Source organism: Stereum hirsutum (genome assembly GCF_000264905.1).
Source record: "Stereum hirsutum FP-91666 SS1 unplaced genomic scaffold STEHIscaffold_10, whole genome shotgun sequence".
Taxonomy (NCBI): Eukaryota; Fungi; Basidiomycota; class Agaricomycetes; order Russulales; family Stereaceae; genus Stereum; species Stereum hirsutum.
The window spans coordinates 334,250-355,536 of record NW_006763140.1 but is presented as its reverse complement, the minus strand read 5'-3'; the positions used below and the strand labels follow the sequence as shown (position 1 = coordinate 355,536).

At 51.2% G+C, this 21,287-nt stretch overlaps 6 protein-coding genes across 6 annotated transcripts; 2 read left to right on the top strand and 4 right to left on the bottom strand.

Annotated features, from left to right (window-relative positions):
* The first annotated feature begins 58 nt into the window (after positions 1-58).
* STEHIDRAFT_99558 (glycosyl transferase) lies at positions 59-3,431 on the top strand. Its single transcript, XM_007305860.1, has 8 exons — positions 59-206; positions 257-642; positions 704-884; positions 1,007-1,133; positions 1,629-1,691; positions 1,911-2,003; positions 2,096-2,368; positions 2,465-3,431. Exons 1-8 carry the CDS (start codon positions 153-155, stop codon positions 2,515-2,517), a joined length of 1,230 nt encoding a protein of 409 aa, XP_007305922.1. The 5' UTR covers positions 59-152; the 3' UTR covers positions 2,518-3,431.
* Positions 3,432-5,518: 2,087 nt separating this feature from the next.
* STEHIDRAFT_158453 (uncharacterized protein) lies at positions 5,519-7,265 on the bottom strand (the record flags this gene model as incomplete). The annotated part of the gene is made up of 2 exons (XM_007305859.1): positions 5,519-6,222; positions 6,284-7,265. 2 exons carry the CDS (start codon positions 7,263-7,265, stop codon positions 5,519-5,521), a joined length of 1,686 nt encoding a protein of 561 aa, XP_007305921.1.
* A 318-nt stretch (positions 7,266-7,583) lies between these two features.
* STEHIDRAFT_158452 (uncharacterized protein) lies at positions 7,584-11,853 on the bottom strand (the record flags this gene model as incomplete). Its single annotated transcript, XM_007305858.1, has 4 exons — positions 7,584-8,206; positions 8,266-8,877; positions 9,728-10,396; positions 10,461-11,853. 4 exons carry the CDS (start codon positions 11,851-11,853, stop codon positions 7,584-7,586), a joined length of 3,297 nt encoding a protein of 1,098 aa, XP_007305920.1.
* Positions 11,854-12,450: 597 nt separating this feature from the next.
* STEHIDRAFT_169645 (uncharacterized protein) lies at positions 12,451-14,668 on the bottom strand (the record flags this gene model as incomplete). Its single annotated transcript, XM_007305857.1, has 4 exons — positions 12,451-12,950; positions 13,042-13,885; positions 13,939-14,477; positions 14,531-14,668. The coding sequence occupies 4 exons, from the start codon at positions 14,666-14,668 to the stop codon at positions 12,600-12,602; spliced, it is 1,872 nt and encodes a 623-aa protein (XP_007305919.1). The 3' UTR covers positions 12,451-12,599.
* Positions 14,669-15,149: 481 nt separating this feature from the next.
* STEHIDRAFT_158450 (uncharacterized protein) lies at positions 15,150-15,577 on the top strand (the record flags this gene model as incomplete). The annotated part of the gene is made up of 4 exons (XM_007305856.1): positions 15,150-15,184; positions 15,257-15,338; positions 15,407-15,469; positions 15,530-15,577. 4 exons carry the CDS (start codon positions 15,150-15,152, stop codon positions 15,575-15,577), a joined length of 228 nt encoding a protein of 75 aa, XP_007305918.1.
* Positions 15,578-15,638: 61 nt separating this feature from the next.
* STEHIDRAFT_99554 (uncharacterized protein) lies at positions 15,639-20,208 on the bottom strand (the record flags this gene model as incomplete). The annotated part of the gene is made up of 12 exons (XM_007305855.1): positions 15,639-15,859; positions 15,929-16,074; positions 16,142-16,440; positions 16,503-18,466; positions 18,534-18,613; positions 18,685-18,769; positions 18,834-18,945; positions 19,013-19,240; positions 19,321-19,511; positions 19,612-19,826; positions 19,885-19,971; positions 20,046-20,208. The coding sequence occupies 12 exons, from the start codon at positions 20,206-20,208 to the stop codon at positions 15,716-15,718; spliced, it is 3,714 nt and encodes a 1,237-aa protein (XP_007305917.1). The 3' UTR covers positions 15,639-15,715.
* Between the last annotated feature and the right edge of the window lie 1,079 nt (positions 20,209-21,287).

The following is a 21,287-nucleotide window of genomic DNA, read 5'->3' as shown; positions in this document are numbered from 1 at the left end:
ATATCTTCGCCCCCAAAGCCACCCTCCTTCTCCACCTTTCCCTCCTCGCTACCTCCTCCCTCTCCCTCATCGTTCTCTCCGGCCTGCTCAACCCTCTGGTCATCGTCCCCGCCGTCCACGAACACGAAAGGCTAAACGGCCATTTAATTGTCATGGCTCCCTCGAGCAGGACAGTCCGCTTTGCCGGCATCGTCGTCGTTGCCACCGTACGTCATTCTCCCTCTCACTTCAAAGCACATCGAATAACACCCTCCAGATCGCACTCATCTCCATCCTCCGCCTCTCCACGACCTCCTCCGCCTCCTCCTCCTCCCACCTCGACTCCCTCTCCAAATACTTCAACACCGCCAACGGAAAACCCGCCCCGTCCTCCGTCCCCGACTCGTTCTACTACGACTTTGACTCGGAAGAGACGTCCGTGACCGCCGTCGACGCCGGAACCTCTGCGTCCGCGATATCGCCCCTCCCGGCGTCGACGACGTTGCATGAAAGGGCGAACGCGACGTTGTTGATGTTGGCGAGGAATTCGGACGTGGATGGCGCGGTGTCGAGTGTGAGGGATGTGGAGGATAGGTTTAATAGGAAGTTTGGGTATCCTTGGGTGTTTATGAATGAGGAGCCGTTCTCTGAGGATTTCAAAAAGTGCGCCTTTTTGTCTTCCTATCTTGTGCTCTTTGCGAGATGCTAACTGGTATCTGAACAGGCGCGTGTCGATTCTCATTCAATCACCGGTAACGTTCTTGCAAATTCCACACGACCACTGGTATCAGCCAGAATGGATCGACGAAGCGAGAGCGACGGACGGGCGGAATAAGATGGTCATGAAGAATATCATCTATGGTGGTAGCGTCTCGTACCGTAACATGTGTCGGTTCAACTCCGGCGTACGTTTCTTCTCCTATCCTATGTCGAACCTCCCTCCCTCTCCCTTCCTTTCTTCCAGTCACTATTCGTTACTGTTCGATTTTGACGCATACGTGCTGACCCGCCTTTCAACGGATAACAGTTCTTCTTCAAACACGAGTTCCTCCAGCAATACCGCTGGTACTGGCGCGTCGAGCCCGACATCCACTTCCACTGCGACATCGACTTTGACCCGTTCGTGTACATGCAGGCGCAGAATAAGACTTATGGTGAGCAATTGCTTCCTTCCACTCTGCGTTTCTTCTTCTATCGCCCACTGCGCACCTTCCTGCATGCGAGCGTCTACGTCTGGTAGTGCGTTGCGCCACCCCCAACCGCGTTATGTCCGTGCCCCCATTCGTTTTCGTGCATAAGTATGCGCTGGCTGGCGCCCGTGCAATGTATGATCATGACATGATACGCGTCGCAGACCACACATCTCCCTGCAACACATAGCACCCAGGTCATCTCCGGGTCGTACCCTCTTTTCGTGCATCACATTATAGACACCGCCACATCACCGCATCATGTCTCCACTGAAGGAGACTCGTACTCGTCGCCGTCGTCTACGGTGGTGTTGGTGAAAGTGATGCCCTGCGTTCTGGGATTACGACGAGATGGACATCTCGGATCGCTTTCTCCCACTGACTGTCCTTTGGATGGCTGATTGACTGATTGATCGCCTGACTGACTGGACTGTCATTGTGTTTTTCCCCGTCTCCTAGGTTTCACGATCTCCATGTTCGAGTTCGAGGCGACGATCACGACGCTCTGGTCTACTGTCCGAGGTGAGTCGACTTTTCTTCCTGTATTTGTTTTGTTATTCGGGTGCGAGAGAAGGAAAAAGAAAAAGAAAAAAAAACGTTCGCGGTCGTTATGCTCCTTTGGTGCAATCCGACATCTCGACATTCATCCTCCCTTTCCCTTCCTCGCCACACACATCTTTTAATCGTATTCTCGAGAGTGAGACAGGGACGTTTACTGACGGTTAAATGTGATGACTACAGAATTCACGAATCAACATCCAGAATACGTCGCGGAGGATAACTCTATGGATTTCGTCTCGGATAATGGTGGTTCGAAATATAACCTTTGTCATTGTACGTTCTTCCTCCCTCCCTCCCCCACTCTCTTCCCTCACTCACACTTCCTCACCCCTATCTCCAACCCGCCCATCCCCCCGCCCCTCCAGTCTGGTCCAACTTCGAAATCGCCGACATGGATTTCTGGCGCTCCGAAGCCTACACCAAGTTCTTCGACTACCTCGACTCGAAAGGCGGGTTCTACTACGAGCGCTGGGGCGACGCGCCCGTGCACTCGATCGCGGCCGCGCTGTTCCTCAGGAAGGACCAGATTCACTTTTTCAGAGAGATTGGGTACGAGCATAATCCGTTTAATCATTGTCCGCAGGAGGAGGATCTGTGGAGGAGGGGGAGGTGTAGTTGTAATCCGGAGAAGACGTTTGGTGAGTTTTTTCTTTTCTTTGCGTTTCTTAGGCCGCGATTTGAGACAACCATTCACGCTTTCAACGATCACTGACTTCTCGTCTTTCGCTCAATAGATTGGGACACGTACTCATGTCTCGCCCGCTGGGAACGTCTCATGGAATCATAAACCACCTCCCACCGAACTCCGTTTCTGTTTCCTTCTTCGACATGACGTGGCGTGGCGTACCGGTGTGCTCGGGCTCAGACGGTGATGGGTGGTGGTGGTGACGTCGTTCGGTGCCTTTCCGTGTATTAGAGGGTGGGGCCCTTAGAAGAGAGAAGAGGATCGGGTGGACCGTTGTGGGGTGCGGAGGATGTACGATGTATGAGTATCGGTGGTGGTTCGCATACACATGGTATGGCGTGTCAGTGGCAGTGGCAGAAGGACATCGACATCAATTCGTTCAGACGATCCCAGCTGCGCATGCTACCCGCAGGACGGGTGCGCGGCCCGTCCGGAGTGGGGGATGGTCATGGGCAGTCGGGAGGTGGTGGAGGTGGAGATGATGATTGACGAGGGGGGATAGGAGCACGAGGAGGAGAAAAAGGTGGTGTGACGAAGCACGATAGACGGTATCGGACGATCTTGGTCTTCGAGTTGGTTGGTTGGTTGGTTAGGTATCTTTACGCCTCACCGTCCACACCCTCACCCATCCCCATCCCCATCCCCATTAACAAACATATTCACGTTCAGCTGTAGGGCGTCAGTGACGTCCGCCGTTCATTTATCGCCATTCCCGGTTTTTTTTTTCGTTTGCTTCGTATTGATAACGACGCATACACACCCACATCCCTTACATCGCCTTCTTACTTCCTGGTCACAGCCCAGTGCTCTGTCCTATTATCACGCCTTCACCTCCCCTCACCCCCCTCCCGCGCCATATTGCTTATTCCCGTCACTTGAACCATAAAATTCTCTTCCGACTTGGCACTTGGCTGTTAACGTTGTTGTGTAACTTATTGGGATCGACGCTTGTATTTTGCTATATATCTATCTGGTTCTGAATCTATCTGACCTATCTTCCACTGGCAGAAGCTGCCTACAACCCAACCCTACATGTACGATTTGGATGCTCATGCGCATGCTCGAGAGTTCCGAGTCAACGGTGCTGGCGAGGACGGCCTTGAGATATCATGCTTCCCTCCGAATCAGGTTAATCCTTGTTCCAATTTCGTATCAAAATAAGCGTCACGTACGGAGCACGAGCAGGGTCAGGTCCAAATCGGGAAGGCGAGCGAACTTCCGCGGCGGTTCATGGGGTCCTGGAACTCCGCGATGGGTACCGCACGCTGTGACCTGTCCTCCTCTCCGACGCAGTATAATGTAGGATGATCTTCTCATTTAAGTGTGAATCCTATGATAGTAGAGACAATTTCTGTGGCGCCACAGTTCTTTCCTTTGGACTCACTACCATTCCTCCATCACCTAGTAAATTGAAAAGCTCGAGCTCATCTGAAGGTCTCTGAAGTATTGGAGCATCCAAGAATCAAGTCCTTGGACTGTCAGTCGTGTGTCACACTATTGAGAACAGGGACGGTATCAATGTCTCACTTGTAATCTTTGTGAGAATTATGGATGATGGACTGAGGGAAAGGCTCAGCGATGGAGTCGGATGACAAGCACAAATCAAACAGTGAGACAAACTTGTATATCATTAATTATCTAGGATATGACCTGCACACATCTCAGGCAGTGATAGGCAAATAAAAGATGCAATGACATTGGGCTGAATTTGGCTGGTATCGAGCTCGAGTTGATTTGAAACCATAAAAAGAACAAGGCCAAAGATTGCTGACTTCCCTTAGTAGCAGCTCATCGGGCTCAACAAGTGACACACGCGAGGCTTGCCTTGGTCTAAGTGAACCTGAGAGTGACAATATCAATCCGCTGTCGCATTCTGCTGGTTCAAGAAAGAAGAATGGCCGCCAGAATAATACCTGGAACATGAAATGGATGGGAGTTCCAACGTCGTCAACACAACAGCCCTCAGACATGCTTGTGTACGACCTGGAGCCAGATACTGAAGAATGATCTCCCAGTATCTACGCAATAAAGTAGTACAGGTTGCCCCGTATCAGTACTAAGCGGCTGTTAGGGACAAGTATATTTAAAAGGGAACAAAGCGCACAGGGCGGCCGTGCAAGTGTTGATTACTCACCAATCTCTTTCCGAGGTCGAATAAAGTATCGGTGCATGTAGAAGATCCAATTCAGAGAATACGCAACGCCTCCGCACAGTCGAAGATGCCGATGAGAACCAGAATTGACGATTGTACGGAAAAGCGTGATAAAAAACCCATAGAGAAACAACGCTTGACAAGAACAGATGCAGCAGTTGATGAGCAATGATACGAGGGATGTCGTTCCTGGTCTGCTGACCAAAGACATAGTAGATGCTGGTCGTAGGCGAGTGGTATTTAAGCTAGCGTGACAGCCACATTCAACAACGAAGGAGACAAGTGAGACCCCGGAAAGGCGCGGCCGCAGGCGGAGGAGCAAGTCCGACCCCGATTTGGACCTGACCCTGCTCGTGCACCGTAGTCACGCCTGTCCGTGTCGAGGTAGCGCAGTCATCCACGAAACCTGCGTGGTTCCGGGCCCCGGAGGAGGAAAGAAAAGCGCAGCCGGCTGCTGCTAGCCTACAGCATGCAGAAAGGATTCAGAAGCTAGGTGCGGCGCAGTTTGGTGAAATGATTGCGGTGATCGTGCAGCGCAGTTTGAGTTACAGCCTTGATTCCCACTGACAGTTCTGGCTGATGGTGGACAGCAGCAGCAGCAGGGTAGATACATGGGATGGGAGTTTATATTAATTTGTGGTAGACGCTACTACTCAATGGTTGGAACAGGTCACACTACCGCAACACCTTTGAGGATGAACTAATCGCGAAATGGATAGAAAGAAAACAAAAGGCAAAGATTGCGAAGAAAGAAGTCAGGCGCAAAAACGGACAACAGACACGACTATAAGTAATCGGGCAGTATCGAGCCGTCGTAAGAAATCGACCAAGCAAGATGGAAGGAACGATATTTTATTCAAAGGCACACGAACGTCTATTATGGAACAGAGACGGGATCGCATAACTGTGGTGGTACAAACGAGATGTGAGAGTTTACAGTAATATTTATTGTCAATCAACAGTCGGGACGGGAGGTCCATGGTCCCACACAGTAACGTCTGGCTTCTCCATCTCGCGCTCCAGGACCTTCATGATATTCACGAAAGTGAAGCCGACGTCCTTCTTCCCTGTATCCGTATCTTCCTCTGCTCGATCTGAATCAGGACCAGATTCCTCCTCGGACTCGGAATGAACAACATTCGTGTTAGACCAGGCGAAAGCACGCAATTGGCGGAGGACTGGACGAATCCAAGATTTCCTCAAAGGTTTCATCTCAGGTGTCATAAACGTCAAATAGCTCTCGCCCATCCCCGCGAAGGTCCACTTGGTGGTTGCGATCGTCCTCCAACTTGAAGCGTCTGTTGCCGCCCACTCTTGGATCATATCGGGCAGCTTCGCCGATTCGACTTGATTCGCGTTAAAGCGAAGGGAGAACGCGCACCATATCAGGATCCACAGAAAGGACTGTAGGTCGTGGTGGTACTCGTGCGGTTGAGGCTTCCCGTTCCCAGCGTTCCAGAGAAGATCGAGAGCCATAAAGGGTACTGTGCCGGGAGGGTGCTTGGATGTAGCCTCGTCCTTCGGTGACGTCGAGGCGGCAAGATCCCAATCGTTCAAAATTCCGACAACTTGCTCGTCATGACGCGTGAACATGATGTTGTTGACGCTCAGATCACGGTGAAGAATGTTGCAGCTCGTGTAGATAACGTAGTGAACTGTATGAGTAGCGGTGTCGTCAGATGTACGGAACATCATATAGATACAACCAAATCTTACCTTTCGCGACATCCCTGAAGACGGTCTTGAACTCCGTCAAGTTATTGACTTCACACAACGGCAGATATCTGGGGGTGACTAGAACTCGAAGGACGCGCTCCTTGTAGTCCTGGCCTATGAACGCATCGGCCATCTCCAAAAAGTCCTCGTGTTTGTCAACACGCCCTCTTCGTTTCGGCTTCCTGAGAGCAGCGACGGCATTCACGCGCGCCTCAATAAAAACCATCAGGTCCTTCCTGGGTAGGTTTAAGGTGTCGCCGTTGAGCGTCGTCGAACACTTGAGATCTGTAACGTGCTTCATCCAAGCCTTCGGAATTTTTCTCCGGATGATGCGCAGAGTCTCATCCTCAGCCATACGATTCACGGGCTGCCAACTCATTTTCGCCAAAAGAACATCCCTTGCTTGGAGGCTCGCATTATCATCGGGACAAGCTAGAGGGAGAACAATCGTGCCACGTCCCGTAGCGCCGGCCTGGACGTGGAGAGGGAATCGGTGATCGGGAAGTCTATGGTAGTACTCTGTCGCGACTCGGCGGTAGGAGGAGGTCGATCGCCGCCTGGTGTAGACCTGTGTAGACGAATCGCCAGAGTCAGAAGCAAGAATATCGAGACCGTCCAGTTCACAGGTGAGACGAAGAACGCTGTCTTTCCATGTCGATAATGGGATTTCGTATCCTGAGGGGGATCCATAGAGCTCTCGAAGGTCGACAAAACGCGTTTGTTCTCCGAGCAGGTCCAGTTTTTCCCTCAATTCGTGATAGTCTGGCATAGGTAAAGGCAACGTGTTCGTCCCGGCCACGATTATAGGGTCGAACCAAAGACGTCGGAGATCAGCACGAGCAAGAGCAACAGTGACAAGAAGGAAGAGCTCACGATGGTCTACAGGGTCGAACTCGCGAGAGCAGATGGAGGGAAAGAGTAAGTCAAACAAGGAGGTCGGCAACACGCGGTAGACCGAGCGACGCGTAGGAAGGACCAACATCGCGAACAACCAACGAATGTTCGAAGTCGGCAAAGTTTCAAGTTATGACAATGACGTCATTCAGACACCATTCAACGAACGAGTGGCACTGGCCATCGAGTAGCGCCCGGAATGAGAAAAATTTGGTATCATCCCACTTTTATCGTAGACAGGAGGAAAATGGTTCAGAAAAACAAAAGGCTAAGCAAAGTTGTTGTGGTGAACATGAATAACAACGCTAGAAGCCATGTGTAGCGTAACTGGGAGGAAAATATTGAAAGGACATAAGACAGCATAAAACCTGGCGTCAATGAAAGAAGAAAACTGCAAACCCCCTCCTCAGTCCGCAAATACGGCCTCCTCTGCGCTCGGTACAGCTGGTTCTAACACTCTCATGAAATTGGAAAACATGAAGAAATCATTTTCGACCAAGGGGGACTCCGAGGGAGACCGGTCATTCATACGGCGCCGCAGGAGTGTATTGCGCATCGCCTTCATGACTGGGGAGATACAGCTTTCAAGAAGACCTTTCATGCTTGCAGTAATGGTGTCTGTCGGTGGATTTTCCGTGATAAACTCAAATTTGAGGCTACTGAGGGTCTTCCAATTTCCGTCCTTAGTCCATTCCTGAACGTCTTCTTCGCGCTCGTCGTAACTCACCTCCTTCCCGTTGAAGAGGAGCACGTATGCGCACCATACGAGAATCCAGGCAAACGATTCGAGGTCGTAGCAATAGAGGTGTGGGACGGAACCATCGGGTCTCTTGAGAAGATTGAGAGCCATGAAAGCGGCGGTACCAGTACGGTGAAGAGCAGTCGGCGGGGAGGATCGGACCTCGGAAGCTGAGAGGTCCCAGTCGTTGAGCGCTCCGATGATACGGCCACTACGACGGAGGAACATGATGTTGCTGACGCTCAAGTCACGATGGAGAATCCCCGTCTTCTTATAAATAACGTAGTGTCCTAGGAAAGTATCCAGCTTATAAGGATCAGAAACTAAGCGTTAACGCGAACGGACGCACCTTTGACAACGTCCTTGAAGACGGTCTTGAACTCCTCTCTATCCTTGACCTGGTTCAGCGGCAGGTATCGCTGGGACACCAAGACACGAAAGACACGATCCTGAGTCCCATCCACAGTCATTGCACCTCGAAACTTCGCCTCTCCTTTCGGACCGGTACCTTCCTGCCGGACCTCCTTCACTAGAGCTGTGATCTTTTTCCTAGGTAAACCAAGCTCATCACTCCGATGACTCACAGAGCACTTGAGATCAGTGACGTATTTTCTCCAGTGCGTAGGTATTTTTCTCTGGATGAAACGTAGTGTGATATCCTCCGGTAATCGATTTGAGGGTCGCCAACTCATTTTGGGGACCAGGCGTTCGTCAATCGAGGAGCAGCCAGGTTGAGCTGGGTCATTGGAACGAGGGTAGGCGAGCGGAATGACGATAGTGCCGCGCTCGTCGAGGACACCCTTTTGTGCACGAAGGAGAGGGCCAGTGACCAAGAAACAAGAGGGAGCAGAAGAAGATACGAGAGGGGATGGAGGAGACTCGCGTCGTGCTGCACGGGCATACGGTATTGGCTCTGTCGTCGGAGGGGCTCGCTTTAGACACGGCTCGTCGCACAGAACGTCTGGATCAGCACGACGCTCCATCACCACAGACTAGCGAGCTTGTAATGAATGTGCAAACTTCTTCCAGTTCGCTGTGCAAACGGTAGTCAGCGTTCGACTTGAGCACCATAGAAACAGTGTCTGAGCCAGATTGGAGAAGAACCGTTGAGATCAGGAATCGGGATCCCAGATGATTGAGCGAAGGATACACGATCAAAGTGAATAAATGGTATGCGTGGAGGCCGCCAGGAGGCAAGAACAAAGAGCGTGTCACGGTTGGCTGGCACTGATCAACAAATTTCGAGCGGAGTTGGAAAGCGCCACAAACGTTCTGACACCGCCTGGGCGACAACACGAACGAAGGCTGGACAAAGGGCTGGCTAACAGTTCAGACGATATTCTACGAATGGAGGACATTCGTCGGTCGTTACACAACGCTCCCACTGCACCTAATCATAAATTATCTCAACGAATGCAGTCGTACATGACCGGAGTGACGATATGAATCCAAGGCCGGACCAAGGAACCGATCGAAAGTGCCGCCTCTTTGCCACCTCTGTGATCACTGGCAGGGCCACGCGCAACCGAGAAAAACTTTGGCGTAATTCCACTTTTATCGTAAACAGGAGGGAAATAATGCAGGAATACAAAAGGCTCTAGCAAGGACGATTGGACACTAACGAGTACGAATACACCTAGACGGCCCCACATTCCGGCAGCGAGTGTACTTGGAGTGTACTTATATCAAGTACTCAGCGTTCAGTTAGAGTGGTTGGGGTGGTAAACATGAAACTGAACTCTGATCGAACTCTGGGAGCCATACATAACGTCAACACGGGAGAGATATTGAACGAATAGAAGACAACATACAGTGTGGCGCCAATGAAAGAAGAAAACTGTCAACGCCCTCATCGGTGGCCCATACGGCCTCCTCTGGGTTCGGTACATCTGGTTCCAATACCCTCATGAAAGTGGAGAACACGAAGAAATCATTTTCGACCAAAGGGCACCGGAGAGATCGGTTCTTCCGCGCAATCAAACGGCGCACGAATGTATCGTGTATCCCCTCCATTACTGGGGAGATCCAGCTCGCGAGAAGACCTTTCATGCCTGGGGTAATGGAGTCTGTCGGTGGATCTTCTTCTATGATGAACGCGAATTTGACGCATCTGATCATCCGCCACTCTCCGTTGTCAGTCCATTTCTGAATGTCTTTTTCGCGCTCATTGAAGGGCACCTCCTTCCCGTTAAAGAGGAGCACGTATGCGCACCATATGAGAATCCAAGCAAATGATTCGAGGTCGTAGCAGTATAGGTGTGGGACAGAATTATCGGGGCTCTTGAGAAGATTGAGGGCCATGTAAGCGGCGGTACCCATGCGGTGAGAGACAGTCGGCGGAGAGGATTGGGCTTCGGGAACTGCGAGGTCCCAGTCGTTGAGTATGCCGAACACACGGTCGTTACAGCGGATGAACATAACGTTGTTGACGCTCAAGTCTCGGTGGAGAATCCCAGTCGTCTTATAGATAACGTAGTGCACTAAAAAATTCAACCCACCAAGTGAGTATCGCAAGAAGAAAACGAACAGGGCGGATACACACACCTTTCACGACATCCTTGAAGACCGTCATGAACTCGTCCGCATTCTTCACCTCTTTCAACGGCAAGTAACGCGTAGTGACTATAGCGTGGAAGTCGCGCTCTTCGAAGGCATCAAAAACATCTTTCCACTCCTGTTCGAATCGCAGTTCTCTCCTGCGTTTCGCCCACTTCTTCATTTGTGCAACCTCTGGAACCTCCAACCTCTTCTTCACACTCTCAGTCATATTCCTCATCAACTTCAGCCTGGGCAGAGCCATCGCCTTCGCGGCCACCTGTTTGGAGCACTTGACGTCTGTGACATGGTTTCTCCAGCGGTCTGGGATCGCCTTACGGATGTAACGTATAATTCTCGCTTCAGCCGCACGACCCGAAGGTTGCCAGCTGAGTTTCGCGACCAGGGGTTCCTTGGGATCATAGTCGACCACACCTTGGGGAGGGGAAAGCGGATATACAACGGTGCCCCGTCCCGTAACACCAGGCTGGGCGTAGATTGGTCGTCCAGTAATCGCAAAGCTGGTTGTGAGAGAGGAGTGTGGAGGAGATGTATCGTTTGTCGAAAGAGGAGAGCTGTTACTCGTCGGGGCAGGAGACGCGTCATCTGCTGAGGAAGGAGCCGTGTCCTTCGTCGAGGAATGGGCGGGCTCGGTCTCGAAAGGCCAGCTCGAGGAAACTTGGAGATCGTGGTCCACACAAAGAACGGTGTCATTATAATTGAACAGAAGAGCCTCGTACGAAGACGGGTAATCATAGAGAAATCGAATCTGAGCGAAGAAATCCTGCTCGCGAAGTTTGTCATGTGCTTCGGGCCATAGATACGCATCGATGAAGGGAGGAAACTTGAAGGCGTCGCGGTTAGCGTAATCTACCATCAGCTGAAAGCTAAACTTATTGAACCCGGAATGGACGATAGCGACAGCGAGATAAAAGAGTATCTGCCGTCTTCCTCGGGCACAAAAAAACCTGCGAGAGTGCATGACCCCCATGCGATCAAACTGCCACAGTGAGACCACGTCACATTGAACTAAAACACGAGTAAAGCCGCGGTATAGACCGCTTCGCATAACCTCCTTGGCATAATCAGCAGGATCTCCCTCTGCCTTGATCCAATCGTTCTTTAAACCACGTATAGCAGGTCCACTCCGATGGTGAAGAAGGATCGTAGGCGCCGAATCACGAGCAGGCTCATCCTCGGCGATGCTGGCCATCTTAGAACGTTTGGGATCGCGCTCGTCAGGGGAGTATTCTGAAGGACGTTTCATTGTGGTGGAAGTCGAGGCTGAGTGAGCAAAGCACTCCGTGACGTTCGTAGCAGACACGTTAGCAGTCCAATCCGTGGAGTTTAGCTGATTGGATGGCTGCTCGTCAAGCGTGTCGGGGCCAGCGGCGCACTTCATGATAAGAGTAGAGTGATGTGATCGATTCCAATCTGGGGTAGAGTAGTAGCCTTTTGATGGACGAGATTTTTAGTGCCGTAGATGGAGATAATGTTGGACGTGAATGGGCCTGGGCCAGCACGAACAAAAGCAACAGTGATTCGGACGAAGAGCCTTCGGCAGGCTGGACTTCTCTCTGGTAAAGCCCAAAGTCGAGTGTTTGTAGTGCGCAAAAGAGGCTGACGGAAAAGCAGCTGCGTCGAGATCCAAGAAGTTCCAAAGGCAAAAGTAAAAGTGCCAGGATAAGATAGTCGACGAGGGACGAAGAACAAGTCGAACCCTTGACTGTGTCAGAGTTGCGGGATGTTCCACATCGGAGTTGAAAAAGTGCCACCCGCGACCAGGGCCTTGGGGCCACAACGCGAATGGAGGAGTATTAATTCACCAAGCTACAACAGGCTACAATTCTGGTGCCGGAGATGAACTGCATGTATGTAATAATCACTCTCCGCAAATGTGATGATAATCTGTCTCCTGCTTTTGATGGAAAATTCGAGTAGACCATGACACATACTTAGTGTGAATAACGGTAAACGATCCAAAACATATCAGAGGCGGCAACACAGATTTTATGGGACGTGGCATGAAAACAAGCAAGTAACAACGTCGTGAAAGCAGAAACAACAAAGGTCAACGAAAGCATGCAAATCAAAACACGATGGAGCGATATGAAAACCAAGGAATACCGTAGATAGGTCAGTTTTACTTCACCAGAGGCGTGCGCTCTCTCCTCCAGGCAACGTCGACACCAAACTTTCCACTTCGTCCCACTCCATTCGCACGTATCGAACATCACCTACACCCGACCGACTAAGGCGATAAGAAGCGGTGCGATCGCCGATGCGTATGAAGGTAGGATAGTGATGAGGATTAGCATCCGTGCTTTCAGGGTCAGGAATGACGATGGACTCGAGTTGTTTGATGAACTCCCGGACGACAGTGGGACGCAGTCGACTGTAGCGTAAACCGGTATAAGGGCTGATGCTAGTATCGTAAAGATCAAGTGCGAGTGTACGCAGGGGCTGATCAAGTTCACAAACAGAGGCAACGACCTTCCTCTGATGCAAGGGGGAGAGGGTGTTCGATCAGTTTGTTGTCAATAAAGGCTAATGTAATAAAGAGCGAGTCAGGGAGACCTGTATGACGCACCACAATTAAAGCGTCGGCAGCGCTATTCTGTCCGACAGCGATAATGACGGCCAAATGCTGGAGCTTGCGGCATCTGGCCATCATAGCCATCATAGAGTCATCGTAAGTCCAGCTTCGAGCCTCGGGATCCGAGACATCGTCCGATGGCAATACCGCCAGGCTCTCCAGCGTTTCAGCATTTCCTGTCAAAAGGTTGTCGAACATGACTCGGGTGAATGGCATGTCGGCATTGCCCCATGTAGACATCCTTAGGAGTGATAAGTGGCGTAGACCGGAGGGAGGAACGATGGAGAAGGCTGAACTGTCGCAGTAACTATCTACGGTGAGGGACCGTAAACTTGTCGATCCGTGGCGGTCTGCGGGCAACGTTCCTTTGGAAGCGGTCGCTCCTCCCGAGTTTATCATGAAGATAGTGGAAAGAGTCTCCAAGTGTCGGAGGTAGGGGATCGTGGTATCGTCCACGACGAAGGGGACGTTCAGCAGGTTAAGAGATTTCAATAGCGGTGCGCGTTCGGGAGAGCAGTAAGATAGGACGTCCTTGATGGTGGGGTCTTCGTAGCTATAGCTGTGGACTGATAAGTTTTCGACAGCTGGGAATGCCGGAAGGGTCTTCGCCATAGTAGAGATGAGCTCGGACATCTCCACAGAGCTTCTGTGACAGCATCCAAGGCCATATATACACAGTGACAGACTTTCCGTGTTCGGGAAGGTCGGAAGAGCTGGAAGGTTAAGTCGTTCTCGGTGGATACCGAAGGCTACATTGGACAATGATGGAAGGGTTGAAAGGGCTTCTGTGACAGCGGAAAAGACATGAGTCTTATGGCTGGCAGCTCTGATGTTCCATCTGGATGAGCAAAGGTTAGTACTGTCGTGGTTCAGAAACCGAAGACATCGTACCTGAACGATTCCAGGGTGGAGAATTTGATGAGAGCGTCTCGTATGAGACGAGAAACTCGCAATATCGTTTCCGCATCGTCGTCTTGGAAGTTGGCTAGATCATCCTCCGCTGCGACATCCTCGACATCCTCAAGATAGCTGAATATGCCCTGGATATGCTGACCCAAATCATGCCGTGAACCATACAAGGACGGATCTCCCTCATCTTCGCCGTCGTTCTCGACCTCTTCATCATAATTGTGAGTTTCATATTCCTCTGGATAAATCGGACCTCCAGCCATGTCCGATTCATCGGAATCAGCGGCGGAGGACACATCATGAAGCGAGCCAATGAACAGGCTCTTCGTGTATTTTGCGATTGGAGAAGCAGTCCCAGATGCGATCGTCTCAAGCATCTCGTGGATGCCAGATGCTCCCGACAGTAGATCCTCCCTGTTCAGAGTGAGACGGTTCAGGACTAGAGGCTCAAGCACTGCGTTCATGGTGCGACAGATTAGCCGAAGGCCGAGCGTCCACTCTCGGTAGCGGCAGGCTATAGGCTTTAAAAGGTTGGTAAGGTCGGGATGAGTGTAGAGCATTACTAGAAACACACGATTTCGGCTCTCTTCCCCTGTTTCCCCACAAACTCTGTGGACGGTAGAGGCTTCGCGGCGACCAAAGCCTGCACGCAGATGACATGTATAAGCTCGGTCGGAAGAGTCGCCAAGTTGGCAGGTTCGCGAGACGCCATTTGTGCGGAGACGTTCAGTACGATTCTGTAGGAGAGTTGACGGTCGTGGTTGTGTCAAGCTATGTAGACGGAGAGGCAGAAGAGTCAGAACCAAGTCAGAACTATGAATGGAACCAGAGTCAGAGCCCGGCTCCGCGCCACACAAATGATTCGATTCGAACTCCGCTGGCGGCGTTTGATCTGCGCCACACCATCCTTGTTTCTCTCTGACCGCCACCCTGTCTTTGGAACCTCGTCGGAGCCATATATAGCAGTCTAATATCGATTTCTGAACCAGTACAAATCGGACAATCTGTTCGATGACGCAGAGTAGTTCCAAAGTATCAGTCACTGACTTTTTGTGCGTCATTATCCGCTCGAGATCGGAAGATTCAGAATTGAGTACTTCAGTCTTGCTCGCCGAATCCTTCGCCTACCCTGTTCCATTGCTCCTCCACGCTCCTCTCCACCACCACCAATTTATAGCATTATCTGCAGAATAATGGCAGACAAACTTGAAGAAGGCCAGGACGTCACGTGAGTACTACCTTTCTCCATCCACCCCTGACCTGAGACGATATTGACTAGTCGAATATATCGCACGAACAGGTGGAAGTGGGGAGGGGGTCAGGCGTCTGGGAAGGTCGCAGAGATCGCCGAGGAAGGCAAGGCCCAGGTCACAAGCAACAAAGTGAGTTTCAGCGTCCGGCCTACGCTCGTAGACCTAGGGAGTTGACATCGATGTCTGTCGTTGCGCAGGGTAACACCATCACTAGAAACGCTAAAGAGGGCGATCCCGCCGTGAAGATCTCTCGTGATGGGGTGAGTATTTATTGTCCGCTGTGTTGAAAGATTGTTCGTCTGATTGACTGGCTTGCGTAGAATGATGTTGTCAAACTGGCGCATGAGTTGAACGAGGCGAAGGGATAGTCGCGCAATAGGAGCATTTCTGTGTCAGTCTAGCCTGAGATATGTAGCAAGTAGCAGTTGTCAATCTGTCAAGATAGTCCACGGAAATGTACCAGTAGATCAGCAATTCAGATTCTCGAAACCACAGATCGTCAACAATCAAACCATCCCGAAACCGGTCCAATCAATCTTACGATCCTTCTTGGTTTTCTTCACAGCCTTTACATCCGTCAAGTGTCTCATCGTGGGACGCCCGTGAGGGCAGTTCCATGGTTGTTCCATGGTACCCATGTGGCGTACCACCTAGACACCACACAAGGTAAACGTCAGTTCATGTGGACCATTATTTGAAAGGCGCCAGGGAGAACGCACCGAAGTCATCTGTTTATTTTCCAGGGCCATACCAACCATGATGCTTTTTCTGCAAGCACGACTGGCAAACATTGCTCGCGCTTTAGAGCAACGTACCATGGTGCCAGTCGGAAGGTCGCGCATCTTGTGCAGCAGCTCTTCGAAGTCTATTGAGAAGACAGAAAACATAAGCATTGAAGCCCAGCCATGGTTCAAACGAGAGTGCTGACGGACCTTCGACATCGAAGACGGTATTCCCGCTGATCGGCTGCGCCACTAGTTTGACCCTCCTCCTGCTTCCAGATGAACCTTCGAGCGAGGCCGATCCTTCGTAGCCTTCCTCGTCGTTGTAAACGGCCATACCAAGCTCAGCTCGTTCGTTCGCCTGAGCTAGGGGGATATCAGTGTCGCCAACTCCACTAATAGGCTTCTCATCATCTTCGACGAGGATCTCAAAGCCATTCTGCTTGAGGACCGAAATATTTTCCATGGCCACCAACTCGTCCGCCGCGGTCAATTCCAACTCCCGTGGTCTGAGGCGTTGACCATTAGCTTTCACGACGTTGAACAGTAAGGAAGGATGAATAACGCGTACCTAAACAACCTCTGACTCTCAATCTTCGTCGTCTGCTGCAACGTCTCGAATTTATATTTCTCGTCCGCTGCGTGCTGATCAATGATGAACAGATCGTCCAACTGTTCTCCATTCTTCGCGCCCTGCCCACCCTTGCGCCTCCTCGCTACGATAAACCCAAGGTTGAACTGTCCTACGACCTCCATGATACCGAAATCCTCTTTATGTAGAACTCGTGTTAGGACCTCGTCCGCTTTCGAGCCGTCCGTACATGTGATCCCTGCCCCTGCTACCTCCTCAGATGCATTGACATTGGATTGTGACTGAGACGAGGCTTGGGCGGTGGTAGTTTCTCGCGCCTTCGTTAGGCGTGAACGGAGGGCTTTCCATTTGCTGGTTACACGCGAGAGGTCAAAAGAGAGTGTCGGGGTGTCTGTGACGGATAGTGAGGAGGTACGCTCAATTTCAGGTCGTGGGGCATCGTCGGAGGAAAAGAGAGGCGTGGTGTTAGTGGATAGTTGGGACGGGCGGCCTAGATCAGACGAGTTCTGGAGTGGAGCAGTTCCCTCATCGGTCTCCCGTACGCGGTCGGGCCTGTGATTCGACGTGGACGGTTCGGATGGCGTATCGTCGCTGAATGTCAAGTCAATAATCTGAGAGGAAGCGGGTGTCTGCGATTGTGTTCTGGAGGAACGTCCGGGTATGGTGGGCTTTGATTCCGAGACTGAACGTGAGTTTTTGGCAGGACCGGATGCAGATGAAGGGGCATCTTCCATATCCACATCCTCTTCGTCGGTCGCTGAGTCATCACCGGCCTTATTTTGGCCATCCATCTCACTTCCCTCGTCCGCATCAACGTCCATCTCCTCCTCTAAGTCCTCTTCTGCGTCAAGCGTGACATTCCTCCTTTCATCGTCACCACCTCCAGCAGGACCTACCCCTCCAAGCCCCATCCCCTTCAACTTGTCCCTCAACTTGTCCCTCGCACTCCCTATCCCATTATTCATGGTTACCACCGGGGCATCTTTCTCCTTGCCTTTGCCTTTCTCGGTGGCAGTCAACGTCCTTGGCTCGACGCTGAATTTAGCTTTCTTCTTCGGTGGGCTATCTGTTCCATCCTCGCTCTTATCCTCTTCTTCCTCCACCGACTGTTTCTTCTTCAAGCTCCAGGTCACACCCGCTCCGTCCAACGTCATCTGTTGTTGCTTTCCCTTCCCATTCCGGCTCTCACCTCCTCTTCCCGTGTCTACTCCCATGACAATGACCCCAGATCCAACTCCACGAGCTCCGCCACCAACGTCCACGCCATTCGAACTACCGCCACCGCCACCCGACTTCGATTGGGAGCGAGACCGAGACAGAGAAGCAGATTCGGAACCGTCGTCTGCGCCTGCGATTATCCGTGAAATCGTCTGCTCATGGCGAGAATTGACAGATGTGCTGGTGTATTTTAGACCGAGGGTCGATTGGGGAGATGATGAGTTGGACGTTGTCGAGGTCGATGCCGTGAGCTGACGCTGTGGAACGGTAGGGCGAGTCTGTGCGAGACTAGGAGTAGGCGGGGTCGCGTCGACGTGAGGATGGCTTGATGCATCGTCATCACTATCCTTCGAGAGTGGAGTCTCCTTATTAGGCTGCAAATGCGAGGGTTCGGGTGTAGCTTTTACGTCGCTGTCAGGCGCACTTGCAACTTGAGATTGTCGAGACGACGACGGCCTCCCAATTGACTGCGACTGTGACTGCGAGGACGGCATGGAGCCAATGGACCTTGGAGTCGATGTCGAAGTCTCAGCGGTGTCTAGACCAAGCGTCTCATCTGCCATCTCCACATCCTCCGTATCCTGCGCCCCTGTGACATCGTCCGAAGGTGCGTGTTCGGTAGCTTTGGGTTTGATCTTGAGATCGAGTTTGCTTTGAGTTTGCGTTTGTGTTGAGGATAGGTCGAAGGTAGAGCGTGTGGGGGCGAAAAATTCGTTGAGCGCGTTCTGCATTAGATATAGGTCGTTAGAACATCACAAGGCGAGGTATAGGATAGAAGTGAGTCGTTCGAACCTTCAGGGCTTCGACTAGGTGACCTTCACTGTGCAGGAGAATAGTCCGTTTATCCGGGGAGACGTTGATATCGCATGAGTCTTGGATCACAGAAGGAAAGGGCATCAGAACAAAAAGCATGCACAGGTAGACGATTAGAGCGCGGGCCTACCGGTAGGAATGATGAAGTCAGCCATGACGAATGGGCTCTGAGTCGCATTGAAAGTCTTGTATACTTCATTGAACGCCTTTTGCACCTGCGACAAACACACTCAAAGATTAGCGATACGGTCAGATCTTTTTTTGCCCGGAACAACGGACCTTGACAGGATTACACGGTCGACCGTTGATATAGAAGAATTGTCTGTCCGTCCCACTCCGTCCACACGAAGGTGCGAACTTAGATACCAAACCTCGGACTTGAATCCGGTGCCTGCGAAGATCAAAGTTCTAGGTCACCTCTGGTTCCTGCACATATATCAGGTGAAAGTAGCACTGACCTAGCATCTGTATCATCGCCGTCATCAGCTGCTGCAAGTGCACGACGTCTGAGCATACTTTTCTCCGGCTCGACGTCGAACGACAGTTCAAAATCGACGATATTCTCGAGAGCCTTTGGCCCCCAGACGGACGACACGGCGGTTCGGAGCGAAGTCCTGGCATCTAACGTTGAGGTACTAGCATTGCCGCTCGCTGGGCCTTCCGTTCGCAGCTGGATGGTTTTGCGTCTGTTCAGAGCACCAGATGGTTTAACACACCATCACTCAACAACGCTAACTCTGAGAAATAAGAACCATGAAGAACGTACCCGCCATCTGGATGATTCGAAACAGTCAGACGAACACCTGGGGACTGTAGAGATGGGGAACAAGGGACGAGAGCATAGGCAATGAGGAGGTTAAGAGCTTTGGTGTATTCGCGTTTGATGTTTCGCTTTAGTTCTGTCAGCCGTACGGGCAAAGGCTTGAACAGGTTATTTATAGTGACTGTAGTTCCTCTCTGTCTTTCGGGACACAAATCAGTGACACTGAGTCTTAAGTCACGAATATGATGAGTGTGAAGGAAAAGGAGGGCGGCCAAAGGGGTGAGTGAAACGCACCTGCCTTGCAGTTTTCCCTGTCTTACTAGACAGACGTCCGGTAGCGTCAAATTCAAGGATAGTACCCATGGGGGCTTGGTCCTGCAAGGCGGTTACGACGGTAACAGATTCGGAGAGGGCGCAGAGGGAGGACAGAGCTTCGCCACGGAAACCAAATGTATGGATGGATGTAAGGTCGGCGAACTGGGACAATTTCGACGTATGGTGCTTGAGAGCTAGAGAATGTAGCTGTAGTCTGGAGCTGTGGGAGTCCTAAACGTGATGGCTACTCACCGACAGCATCGTAGTCCTCGGGTTTGATCCCACTTCCGTTGTCAATGACCTCGATACTCTTCAAACCGTAATTTTTGAAGCGAACCTCTGTATATCGAGGCAGTTTCACCCATAAAAATCGTTGATTATCATTGTCCTTTCCCCACGGACAAACCACATACCAATACTCGTCGAGTCGGCATCAAGGCTGTTTTCCACGAGCTCTTTGACTGCTGTCTGAAGGTCTATGACAACCTGTCCAGATGTAATACGATGAACGGAGTGCGAATCAATAGCACCGATACCCCTGGACGTGCTCTGCTGCGTGGATTTCTGGTGGGTCATAAGTCTCAGCTGTGTTATTTGCTGTCCTCGTCGGTACCAGTAGCGACGGGTGAGTTGAAGGCCTAGCAGCTGGTAGAATTTTGTTCTCAAACAATAGTCTGTCTACAGCTCTGTAGAGAATAGTACGCGACACGACGCATGGATGGAGGGAGAGAACAATGAACTTCGCGCTTGTGGCGCTCAACGTGACTCGCGTTTATTGATTGCTTAGTCAGCGCATTTTCTTTCTTTTCTTTCGACCACTTCGACTCGGGCCACCTCGTACAACTATTGTCGCTCTCGAGTATTTACTCATCTTCAACCTGCTGATAGCCACTACCAACGTCGATCTTTCGAGCTTCTTGGGGCCTGGTCGTTTACCTCTCATTTCCGAGGTGTTTTACCCTGCCTTTGACCGTCGATAAAGTTGCCAATCCCTTGCATTGAGACTGCTCAACGGGTCGAGGAACGTATGTTCTGCTTCCTCAAGACCCGATACAGATAGAACTGCTGTTCATGCGTGTAGGTACCAGGTGATGCTCACGAAGTTCCGTCCTACATTCGTGTATCATTTCGCATCATTGTCTCGTTGAACCATAGACTGCCAATGCTATTAATATCCTGCCGCAAGGTCGTTTCCAAGCCTACGAGTGGAATCTTCACGCATTAGATTTGCTGCGACGAGCAGAGATTGTGGTCACTGGTCATTGCCCCATCCACGGCCTTGTAATAGTCTGGTGCGTTTCACTCGACTCCCTAAAGTATGGACACTTTATCGCTTGTGTGCCTATTGACTGGGAAATCCGCGATCCTACATAGAGGGCGCTGTGAAAGATCGGCAGACTCATCCAGTTGTATGATCTTTCTTTCTTGCCTTGGTCCCATCACCTTCCCACACATCCCGTCATTTCCGTGGCGATCCCTGTCCCTTGGATCCGTCTCTTGACAAGGCTTATTCCTCGAGGACACTGTCGGGCTACCTGGCCACTTATCTCCTGGTGAGAATGTCTACGGAAAGAAAGGCACGTCATATGATAGCTCCTTACAAATATTGATACGATCCGCGAGAACATCCACTGTATGGTTCGAGGGCTACCACT

Coding starts and splice junctions, on each gene's coding strand:
- STEHIDRAFT_99558 (XM_007305860.1), top strand. CDS start 153: ATGGCTCCCTCGAGCAGGACAGTCCGCTTTGCCGGCATCGTCGTCGTT. Junction 643..703: donor TTCTCTGAGGATTTCAAAAA/GTGCGCCTTTTT, acceptor GTATCTGAACAG/GCGCGTGTCGATTCTCATTC. Junction 1,692..1,910: donor GCTCTGGTCTACTGTCCGAG/GTGAGTCGACTT, acceptor TGATGACTACAG/AATTCACGAATCAACATCCA.